At 42.3% G+C, this 12,008-nt stretch overlaps 1 protein-coding gene across 9 annotated transcripts in view; it reads left to right on the forward strand.

Moving 5' to 3' along the window:
- Positions 1-3,065: 3,065 nt before the first annotated feature.
- bahcc1a (BAH domain and coiled-coil containing 1a) overlaps positions 3,066-12,008 on the forward strand; it is a 69,756-nt gene continuing 60,813 nt past the window's right edge. For 8 of the 9 annotated variants that reach the window (XM_030407254.1, XM_030407257.1, XM_030407260.1 and 5 more), the window contains exons 1-2: positions 3,066-3,356; positions 6,639-6,963. In XM_030407254.1, the coding sequence (XP_030263114.1) occupies positions 6,792-6,963 (172 nt within the window). In that variant the 5' untranslated portion in view covers positions 3,066-3,356; positions 6,639-6,791. Of the gene's footprint in view, positions 3,357-6,638; positions 6,964-12,008 lie in introns of those variants that run through there. The other variant, XM_030407261.1, reaches the window with a different exon arrangement.

The following is a 12,008-nucleotide window of genomic DNA, read 5'->3' on the forward strand; positions in this document are numbered from 1 at the left end:
TTCATTTCTTTTTTTTTTTTTTTTTTTTTTAAATAAATGCTAGATGTCTTCATATAAACGTTGTGAATTGATAAATACCAATGAGCCAGTTTAAGGTTTTAATCTGACAATGATTTTTTTTTTTTTAAATCAATAAATAAAGATTTGTATTTTTTGTGCTGTTTAAAAAAATCTCATGTGGGTCAGGGGTCACATCCAACACCAAAAATGTGGTAATAATTTAACATAAATCTTTTTTTTCCCTATGTCATAAATATTAATACCCTCGTTGTATATTTTATTTTCCTGTGATCTGACAGTTAAATAAAACATTTACTCAAGAGTTTAAAAAAAAAGAAGAAAAGGTTGCTCAGTTTGTACAAACAAAACAAACAAATGTGAAGTAATCGAAGACATGTATTTTTCTGACACACTTGGAATAAAAAAAATAAAATGTTTTGTTTGTCAGAGAGTGGCAGATGTTTATTTAGCGGGGGGAGGGGGTAATGGAAAATGTTATTAAATGGCTGCTTACATGGTAAGAAAGCATTCAGATCATGTGAATTATTTGTTAAGGGGGCTGCTGCACATTCACGATCAGTCTCCGCGTCGTCCTCACACACGATCCGTCCGCTACCAAACCTTTCACAGCCTCATCTGATAAACGTCTAAAAACATCCACAACTATTACATACACAGCATCGTCAAACTCCACGTCAAACATAACGACGCTGTTTTTTTTAATTTTCTTTTTCTGACAAACCTCTTGCAGCCGCACTTTTTAAAAGAAAAAAAAAATGGTGAAAGGCTCGGTGCAGATCCTCTCCAGTGACGCGGACTTCTCTCTCAGCCTCCTAAACGTGAATTGTCTCGACTTTACTCGCTCTCGTAAGTTTCTCGCAACGCTCTGCTCCGCATTTATCCGAAAACTAACCTCGATTATTTTGAATATCCAACATATAATTTCCCCCTCTCTGCAGTATTCCCTTTGATTCACGCTTGACTCATATGGCTTCGGGGCCAATAGGGGTCCGCCTTTGGGGCGCCTTGAAACCGGCCCCTTCTTATCCCCTTTCATCATCTAACCCGGGAAGCCTTGAAACCGCAGGGCCAGTTATTGCCTTTTTTTTTTCAGACAGCCCAATGCGGACTGGCCAACAGCCAATCAGAGTCTTGTTTACATTATGTGACTGACAATGCTCTGGCGCCGCGCCAGCCAATCAGAGCATCGCATACAGAGAGAGAGGGGGGTGATGTGGGGAGGAGGGGGGTTCATTTGTAAACATTTAGCATAATGTAATAACCCAGAGTCCATAGTAATAACACCAGAGAAATATTGGAATTACTGTCCTGTCTGCATGATTCAGTGTAGAGTTTCGTGAAATTGGCGTTGAAACCATTTGTCAAAAAAAGCCTCTGGTGGCTCTAAAGAAGGAAAAAATGTAGACGAGAGTACAGTGAGGGTTTGACGTGTGACTATAAATGCCCTGAGACGTTTGCTAAAGTCTTAAAAAGTATATCATATGTATATTTTCTCTTGTGGCATCATTATTTAGCGCTATTTGTGACTGGTTTGAACCTCCTGTTAACGTAACGTTTGTTAATAAAGTATTCTGAATCTGAATCTGAATCTGAAGTTAAGGTCTGTATCAATTTTTCAATGGGGTCTACTGGAGAGCACACATAACTGGAGGACCTTTAAAAATGATTGGTAACGTTTTATATTAACTATCATTAATTAATGGTGAGTTATATGTTAGTTAATAGTTATTTCACTGTTAACTAAAAATGAAATGCTTTACTTACAATTTGTTAAATGATTGTGACGGTTTATGAACATCAGCTGCAACTTTATGATGACCATCGAAAAGTTTATGAATAAACTATTGTAAACATGTAAACAATTGCTTCATGAATAGTTTATAAAGCATTTATAAACAGTGAAATACCTATTCATAATTAACGATGATTATTATAAATGAGTTCCAATTGATTTCATTTTTGTTTGATATTTTACGGGAGCCCAGTGAGGCCTTCATTAAATTGGTAATGTAAAAAATGAAAACTGAAATGTAATACCATGATAGCTTTACAATTTTCCAAATATGTATGTGGAGTTTGAGTTAGGGAAAAAAAAGAAAATATATATATAATATTTTTTTTGTCACATGCCACATTCATATTTGGAAAATTAAACGCTATTGTAGAATTCTATTTTAATTTTCAAGGAGATGTTATCATTTTAATAAAGTCCCATATGGGCTTCCATAATGTGCATTGTTATGGCCACTGAATATATAAATGTTGACAAATAAATTATTATTATTATTTTCTTTTTTTTTTTTTTTTTACCACTGTGCATTTCTGAGATGCAGCCAAAACAATGCAAAGTATGGAAGCTCATATGAGACTTTATTAAAATGATAATGTAAACATGCTAATCAAAATGTAATAACAAAACAGCATTGTAATTTTTTTCAAATATGTGTTATTTTGAATAAAACTAGGATGTTGTGGTCACATTACATACTCATATTTGTAAAATGAAAATGCTACTGTTGAATTTTGTCCCATAAGTCTCATATAGGCTTCTATCATTTGCCTTGTTATGGCTGCTGAATATATAGATGTAGGCAAATAAATGACTTTTTGACCACTGTGCATTTCTGAGATGCATCCAGTCGTAAAGCTTTTCGCTGGTGTCTTATGGGAAATATGTTTGGAGCTTCACCTGAGCTGAAATGTTAGCTCAGTTTGGGTTTTCTCACAAACATGCATGCAACTGATTTGCAATTTTGACAATTTCCCTCTTATTTGAACATTATTTACATCATCGTGAGAACTGTCCGTGTTGATTTCCATCCGGTATCCATTCGAGGCTTGTGCTCAGGCTGCACTGAGCTCCATTGTGAGAGATCCTTCGACCATCCCGTGCTTTAAAATCTGGCGCTTCTCACTCTGCTCAGCGTCGCCAGTCACCACACCATTGGCCTGCGCTGCCGGCCAATCGGAGCCGTGCGTATCTCCGGGCGGGGCGGCATGAGCTCATTAACATGCAGGTAGCCGACCAATGGGAGGGCGTGTTTACCCTGCCCCGAGACGCGAGGTACGCAGTTGCACCGGGAGAGAAACCGCTGCTCGGAGATCCGAGCCGCGATCCAGCCAGGCCGGAAGCCCTGTAGTCCCACTGCTTCCATAGACCGAACCAGAAGGCTACTGCACAGCCTCAGATGGAAATACTGTAGGACCTCACTCTCTGAGCCACATGCGTTATCTCACGTTTTGATTTTAAATGGGCGTCGCACTCGGCCTTGCTCCTTCCCTCCCCGTGTTTTGTGATTTTATAATTTATTGTTATGCAAGGATTTAACATACCAGTAAGTAGTGACATTTTATATACTTTAATTTTTTTATTTTAATTTTTTAAAATCTGTGGAATAAAAAAATATTTCGAGGGCCTGTTTCATTGTTGGGAAATGATAGCGGCTGTATTTAAGGTGACAAGAGAGGGGGAAAAAAAAATAAGATGCTATATGTGACATGCTGTGCATTAAACACAGTACAGTGATACCATTTACTTACCAGCACAACAAAAAAAGCAGCACTTTTGAGGTTTTAATCCTGCGAGGAATGAATGGACGATTTAGCGCGGTGAGCTGACAGAATTAAATTAAATTAAAATATAATTATTATCACTATCAGTAGTAGCCTTCCAGGAGTAGTATCGATTATAATAATGCATCAGCGTCACCGCGTTTTGACGTTGGGAGCGTTTTTGTTAATATGTACAATTTTAAATGATCGACGACTCATTTGCTGGTGTTTTGTTTTATATTATCTTATATTTTTAGAAACGTGACACGCTACGTATTTATTATTTTATTTCATTTTACGATTTGAGATTTAAGAGCCCGTAATTAATTCAAACGTGGTTAATTTTTTGTGTGAAGCCGGTCAGACTTCGGTGCATGCAATTAACACAATATGGAGAATTTGCATTGAAAGCACAGGGTGGTGGTGGCGATGGTGGTGGCGATGGTGGTGGGGGGCGTGTGTGTGCTCTCGCTCGCCCCGGCCGAGGCGCACTCCCAGCCGGCCAGCTCATCCACGGAGGGCCGCCCTGCCTCCTCGCCGGCGCGGGTCCGACCTGCGCAGCGTAATCTGATTTATTATCCGCGTTTCTGCCTTCGATTGGATTCGGTGGATGCAATTGACAGCCGCTTAATGAATTGCATTAGGGGCGTCGATTATTTTCGGACGCTTTTGGTGTATTCGTGGAGGGCTTTCGCGCATTTAAAGGCAGAAATGGGAGAAGGAGGAAAAAAAAAACCACCCGACAGGCGGTGGTGGAGGGGATTTAAGGCTGCTGCACTCACATTAAATCGCACGATTCGAGCGTTTACACGGCAGCAGTGTGTGATCCCCGGCCTCGTGAAATGCTGGATAATTTTTTAATTTTGGGGGTGGGGGGGCAGTGTGAGTGGGCCGAATGCAACAGCATGGCGAGGGGGAAGGTAATGGCTGACTGCAAAGCACTTTCTCAGTACGGAGACAAAGGCAGTCCTCCTGACGGGCGGCCATTCACCTTGGGTCTCTTGCACAGTCCCTCAACCTGGAGACTTCAGCTCTCATTGCATGCAGGAGCAGAATACAACACATACACAATGAAAAAAGGCTTCTTAGCTGTTTCACGTGAAGGGGTCCAGATACAATGCAAGGTTGCTCGGGAAGCCTCCGTTGATCAGATTTGGTCCCAGGGAGCTCCGTATGGAAGGCTTTTTCTTTTTTTTTTTTTTGTATTGTTGTGGATGTAGCTGTGAGTTGTAGGCTGGGCTGTAACCGGCTGCATGTGGAGATAATAGCGCTGAGAGTAAAATAGCACATATCATATACAGCTACCTGTGCATTCGTGCACATTTAACAAAAAAAAAAAATTCTAAAGAGGCTTGTTATCACACCGAGGTACCCTTTTAACCCTTTTCGAGAAACCCTGTAGGGCCCCCCACCAAAAAATTTGTGAATCCATAATGTGAGACCAAACATATAGCCCTTGTGTTGTAGAGAGAAAATCCACTCATGCAGGATTTATTTATTTATTTATTTATTTCTCTATTTGGAGCTGTAGAAATTAAGCTGCCTTCTGTTTGCCTGCTTCATTTTTTTTCTTTTTCAATCACTGGCACAAAAAAACAACAACAAAAAAAAAAAACAGGCAGTCATGTTCAAAAACAAACATTTGCCCACAGTGAAATGTCGTTTAATTGTAATTTTCTAATTTAATTTGGACCTTCAATAATGCTATTTTTTTTTTTATTGTAATTTATATATATTTTTTTGGTGGTGGCATGGCAGAGGATGTAGCCTGTAATGTATTTACTACTCTCATTTGATTACCTGACCTGAAATAGGTCAAGGCAGATGAAGACAGTGAGAGTGCAGTTATTCACACACACACACGGGCGTGCGCACGTGCACGCGCGCGCACACACACACGAAGAGAAAGAGAGAGAGAGAAAGAAAGAGAGGCTTTCAGGGTGCATCTGTGTTTTAATCACGCTCTCGTTTTGAATGCGATTTGTTTGGGGGGGGGGGGCACTTTGCAACTCAAACATCGCTCGACGCACGATCGATATTGCTGCGATTGTATTGTAGTCTGCGAAAAAATGTTCCATATTTAGTGTGTGTGCGTGCGTGTGTGTGTTACATTTTTTTCTTTTAATGCAGCTTGTGGTGCAAAAAATAAAAATAAATAAAAAATACATACATGTTAATAAATACACAAAATAGTGCGCGAGGTGGAAATGAGAGATGGATTGATATAGGTTAGGGGGAAGGAGGGGAGAAAGAAGAAGAAGAAAAAACGGTGGAGACAATAGGACGAGCGAGGGGAGAGGGGGGGAGAAGAAGAAAAAAAAAGAAAAGAAAGCAGGCAGCGTTGTTCACCTTGAGATGTAGGCTTCCATCATCATCATCATCAACGCACAGGACAACAACACTTCCTGCTCTCACACATCACGGTTTCATATACACAACATGTAATAATGGTATTTATGTGTTGCATGTTAATAAGCAGGGAGACGGACAGACAGAGAGACAGCTGGTCACTGCTGACGTGGTATTTGAATTAATTGTTTGGATAAAATATGATGTGAGCGCAATTAAAGAGAGAGAAGAGAGAAAGAGAGGGGGAGATGAGGCTGTGGAGAGAAAACCTAAACATGTGTCAATGTGCTCGTCGTGTCTGTGGAATATGAGAGTGCTCTCTCCTCCATGTGATGTGTATCAGGGCCTGATCAATAGAGCTGAACGTGAGCCCGGCTCCAGTGGGCTCCTGGACGCCTTTGCTCGCCGTTTTCTACCCGCGGTGACTTATTTTGCAGCAGCAGTTTTAGCTGGAAGAAGAAAAAAAAAAAAATAGTAGGTGGGGGGAGAAAAAACCTGGATATGACAGAGAGGTATCACAGCACAATCCAATGGGGCGGAACTAATGATTTGTTTTCTCTTACATTTTATTGGACTAGTCAGTGTTTTTTATTATTTTATTTTTTTTTGCATTGTGTAAATCCAAACCGAGCCTGAAAAAACATGCTCTGATTTTTTTTTTAATTTTTTTTTTTTACATTTTTTTAAAAACATTTTTTTTCTCCCTCTCTTGACAGAAAAGATGATCGGGGGCTTCGTTTTTGGCTGGGGAAGCCTGCGATCGACTGAATGCAACACATAGATCTGAAGGAAAGGATTATTATATGGGTTGCATTTGATTTTCCTGACCTGCCCTATCCGGATTTCGGATTACTCAACATTCTTCGGGAATGGAAGGACGGGATTTCGCTGCTCCGGCGCACCTCCTCTCAGAGCGGGGCGCCCTGGTGCACCGAGCCGCCTCTCGGATCGCTCCCTCGGGCCACAGCTCTGTGCAGCACGCCGGTCACTTCCCGCCGGGAAAATATTACCCCTCGCACATACCGATGGCTCCCCACTCAGGTAAGTCAAACACTACAATAACGAAGCTGTATGGAGATGTCTGCTCTTATAGTATTGTTTTAAAACGCTCTGTGGATGCCAGGCTGTGGCCTGCCTGTGTAGCTGTCCTACAAATCTGACTATTTCCGCACAAACCAGAGGAGCAGAAGCCTGCTCAGGTGTGGCTGCTGACAGACTTTTCAAAACACCAGCTGAAATTTACATTTCATTATTTTATTTTATTTTATTTTTTTTGATTGAGCTGAATCAACATTTTCTGGCTTGAATATCTCGGAGGCAACGGAGGAATCGTTGCTAAAACAAATAGCCATTTGATAAGTTAAGTAAATGCCACGGTATTTTAAAATGGCATTTAGGATCTGTTTTAGCTTGCACGATGGGAGAGTTGGACCCTGATACTGGTTGGCCTCCCATTGGCTGGGAAGGTTGGGGGTTGGGGTGGTGGAGCTGCATTAGAAATGAGATTTCGTCACTTCACGTTACATTGATGGGTGTCACACGGGTGCCATCACTTGACTAAAACCCCGGGCCAAACCCAAGAGCCACAAGCAAAGCAGAGAGGAGGGGAGGGGAGGAGAGGGGGGAGGAGAGGAGGGGAGAGGAGGGGGACGCTGGATGAACAGGTCTGCACGAGTTACAGTGGTAGAAAATCCCACTCCTATATTGGGCTTCAAAGTGTTGGGGTGCAAATGTGTTCACAGTGCATGCATCAGGTTTAACAAGTGACTTGGGTATCTTGTGTACCCGAAGTGAGCACACAGACAATACAAAACAGTGTCAAACCTGCATCATCTAGAACAGCTGATATATATAGATATAATTTTTTATTTTTTTTTTAAATCCAGGAATGACCCTTTAAAATCCCAAACCCTTGTTGATGTTTTACAATGTTGTCATGCACATTTTTTTTTTTTTTTTTTAAATGATGCAGATGCTGGATTAGATTAAATAACAGAAGAAGAAGATAGAAGAAGAATAATTATATTTGTTGTTACATCATCGTAAAGGACTTGGATCACAATTTGTGAGAGATTTCAATACGTCACACCAGTGGCATATTGATTGCATCAAACAGCTCACACATCTGCAACAATGTCCTTTGAAAATATGTTAATGTGCCCGCTCAGAGCACACGTTTATGATGCAGCAGCTGAGGAATCTTGGGTCACCGCACTGCCAAGAATATTTAGCCCCTTTAAAAGTTATTTTATGTAACGGATATCAGCTAAAATTATCACTGTAGGTGGCCGTCGTAGGCGGTTAAACGCAGGATCAAAGTGACCTCTGACAATGCCCTTTTTTATCTCTCCTGCGTCACATTTTTATTAACTTATTTACATTTTGCTAATATCTTATTGCACTACTGCTGTAAAGAAAAGAAAGAAAGGCAGAAGTGTTGTGTTTGGCGGATCAAACATATTTTCCTTTTTGCCAAATTCATTGTGTTCGTAGGGATTCTGAATTCATTTGCAAAATCATGCTAAACACGAGGTATAATTAGGCATTCAGGAGGATTCATGGGCGCCGTTCGCCATTCATCTCTCACCATTCATGTTTGCTTTTGGCAGCGCTCGCACACACACACACACACACACACACACACACACACACACGCACGCACACACACACACGCACACACACGCACACACACTCTGCCGTATGCTTTTTCTTCTTCTTATAGATGTTCTGTTGAGAGCATGAAGGCTAATGTTGGCTACAGTGTACAGGCCCACCCCTTCAACCACATTGCTTTTGTAGTATTGTGCTGCACCAACATGCAGACCTTCCCTCCAAATGTCATCACTGTTCAATGATCAGCACAGGTGGTTTATTGTTCTCCCCCCCTGCTCTCGTCAGCAACACATGGGTGTGACTGGAGAGAATATCCTCAAGATTTTTTTTTTCATTTGGGGGGGGGGGTGACTTAATTCTTTGCGTTTCAGGATTTAGGGAATCATTTCGCACGATTTTCATGTTTAAAAACCCCTCCAGGCGCCGTTAGAATTAGTTTGCTGTTGGGCGCTGCTGATGTTTCAATCTTTGATTTATTGTTTTAATAATATTTGAAAATGTCAAGCATGTCATAACGCAAAAAAAAGGTGGATTAGACGCGAGGCATAATTCATAGTTATTCATGACGTATATTTTCAGGATGGTAATTTGTCACAACAACGCACAATGCACATTCATAATCTGCCTGACATGAGAGAAAAACATTGTTTTGTTTTTTTTAGGTTTTTCACAGCCACGTTTAAAGGAGCACTGTGTAGATTTTGGGAGGACATTTTAACAGGGAGAGAAAAAATCTTATTGATGAATTTTTTACGCTTGAACAACCTAAATTATCAAACAGGTCTACATTTTTAGGACTGATTACGCTGAATAAACAAACTGACCTTAAAGGGCGACACAGTTTCAGACTGTTTTACTTTGTTTATATGTGGCAGACCCTGCCACCTTTCTGGCTTCAGCCAGTGTTCAGGGACCTTATTTTCCTATGAGAACAGCTTGTTATTCAGTTATGGAAAAGATAAATACATCTGAGTTTGTATTATTACCTCATTATTATGTAAATTTTGAATTCTGAGATTTAATTTCACCTCCAAAAAAACTACATAGTGCCCCTTTAATATGAGCAAAAAAACCCCCCCTGTGATTTTCTTTGTAATTTATTTATTTGATCACGCAATCCGTTTTGTCTTTTGTCAGCCAGTTTACCCAGATGAATCCAGGCCGGTCTCTCTAAGTAAGAACAGTCGAGCGCTCGCACGCTGTCCGAGCAAACCGCCGTTGTTTGTCTTGACAGTCCGGGTCATTAGTGTCCCCCCATCAAGTGTCCTGTGCGCTAGTAGCATTAGCACAACTGAGCATGTTGTTTGCTGAGTGTGTTGGATCCCTTCAGTTTTCCCCTGCACTCCCCCCCCCGGGGACTAACTCGCACACTGGTTCACATGAATACTTTACAAAGAGCATGAATATTTCAGGGTTGATGTAAAAATGCATTCAGAGGCAGGTTTCTGATGTGGCTCCTTGAAAGGGCTCCTTCTGACTTTGCAGAGGTATTTATTGTGAGCGCTCCCCGTCACCCTCGCAGCTGAAAAAAGGAGTGATGGCGGTTGCGACACCCTCCCCTTCGCCGTTGCTCCTTGGATTTCGACAGATTTTTTGGAGAAAATTTCATTTTTTTTCTTCTTTCTTTTCGCACACGCTGGTGAGTTTGGTTGCAGTTGGGTAACGACTACCTTCTCACCCACTGAACCATGTTAACTCAGGAGGCAGCGGAGATTCTGTCAGCGTGCATTTGCCTCTGTCCGTCTTCACCTACTACAAGCCAGTCGTTTGTAATGCATGTCAGGTGGTCGATTTATGGTTTTGCACTTGCACTGCGTTCTGGGAATGTGACATTGGAGCAAACTTCTCGCTGATGCAGTGAGACGGAGACCTGGAGACTCATCTAATGCTGCTTAATTCAGCCAGTTCATTTACGAGGGCTTTTGAAACAGAAATTTTATCTTCCGCTGGCTCCGGCGCGGAGTTGGAGGCAATCTTCACTTGGCTGTGAGGCTGGGATTCAGATGTTGGATAGTGTCAAAGGAGGAGAGACAGTGGAGCTGTCTTTACTGCTGGCATTTACGGCGGTGGGCTCATCTTTCAGCCATATTGTTCTGATCAGTGTGCTCCGGCTGAGGTGTGGCTGTGTGAAAGCAGCAGGGGGTTTGGAGGGCCTGTCCGCGGCTCAGCTCTGGATCCAAACACCCCACGTAATCAAAGGTCATATTTGTGTCATCTCGCTCGCTCACGCCTCTCTTCTGTCTCCCCCTTTTTTTTCCATAAGCTGTCCTCTCTCTCCTCCCCTCCATTTCTCGCTCTCCCTTCTTTCCCAGCAGGAAGACCCTTGTGTCTGGGAAGCGGTGGTCCTTCCTGCCATTTCTGTTACAGCCACCCTCCCCTGCCCCGGGCCATTGTTGCAGACCCCAGCTTTGTGTGTGTTTTACGGCTGCTGTTAAAGATAAAAAACAGTCCCTTCCACCCCCTTTATTGTTTTCTGGTAGGATGTCCCTGTCATTCCCTTGGTTTTTATGTCCTAGCTGGATATCCGAGCAGCTTCCCCCTTCAAAGGTTAGCTATGCTGTCTGCCTTCTCCCATTTTTTTTTTTTTCCGAAGGGGAATAAATAACTTTACTGAGACTTTTATTGAACGTCTCATTGCTGGAATATCCCATGGGGCTGTGGTTGTTAGGAAGACGCTTCAAAGACAAACACAGGTGTTTGGTGGAGTTAGCAAAGGGCTGGTTACAACCAGGGTCTTTAAAAGAATAAACCTCAGTGAGTGGGTGAGGGTTGTTTGTGGGAAGGGAGGCTTCTTCTTCTTCTTCTTCTTCTTCTTGGCCTTGTAGCTCTCGTGTTGTGAGTACTCACAGTTCGTACCCGGCCTCCCCCATCGCTGTTGACCCCAGACAAGAGCGGTGGCTGGAGTGTGTTGCGTGCTCAGGGTAATTATTTAGCGAGACAGAACCCAGAGCAAACTGAAAAAAGCCCTGTCCTTTCCCTCCGAGTCTAAAAAAAAAAAAAAAATGCAGGCCGGTGAGAGAAGTTTAACAGCCTCACCTGCCTGAAAAGAAACCTGATGTGTTGAATAAGCCATCTTAAATATTACATTAAAAGGCTACTTGTATCCGGGAGCCACCGTGGTGGAAGTACAGTGACAGAACGTGGGTCTTAGGCCAAGTTCCATTTGGCTCGGGCCTCGTGCGCTCCCTCCCTCTTCTTTTTTTTTTTTCTCTTCTCCCCGCTGCAGCTCTGCAAATCAGAGCGAGAAACCTTGGCCTGTTGTCGGGCTCGTTCGTGGATTGTTGTGAGATGACACAGTTCAGACGCGATATCACAGGAGTTCCCCTGAATAGTGGAGGTGTTGCTTGGCATCGTGCACCTGGCTGAAATAGCACTTCTCCCGGTGCTGCAGCCATCTGTCACCTTCCCCTGACATCGCTGCTGGAGACCCAAATGACTCGCAAGGGCAGTCAGGCTTTTCTTTTTTTTCTCTT

This window comes from Sparus aurata, chromosome 23 (assembly GCF_900880675.1).
Source record: "Sparus aurata chromosome 23, fSpaAur1.1, whole genome shotgun sequence".
Lineage (NCBI taxonomy): Eukaryota > Metazoa > Chordata > Actinopteri > Spariformes > Sparidae > Sparus > Sparus aurata.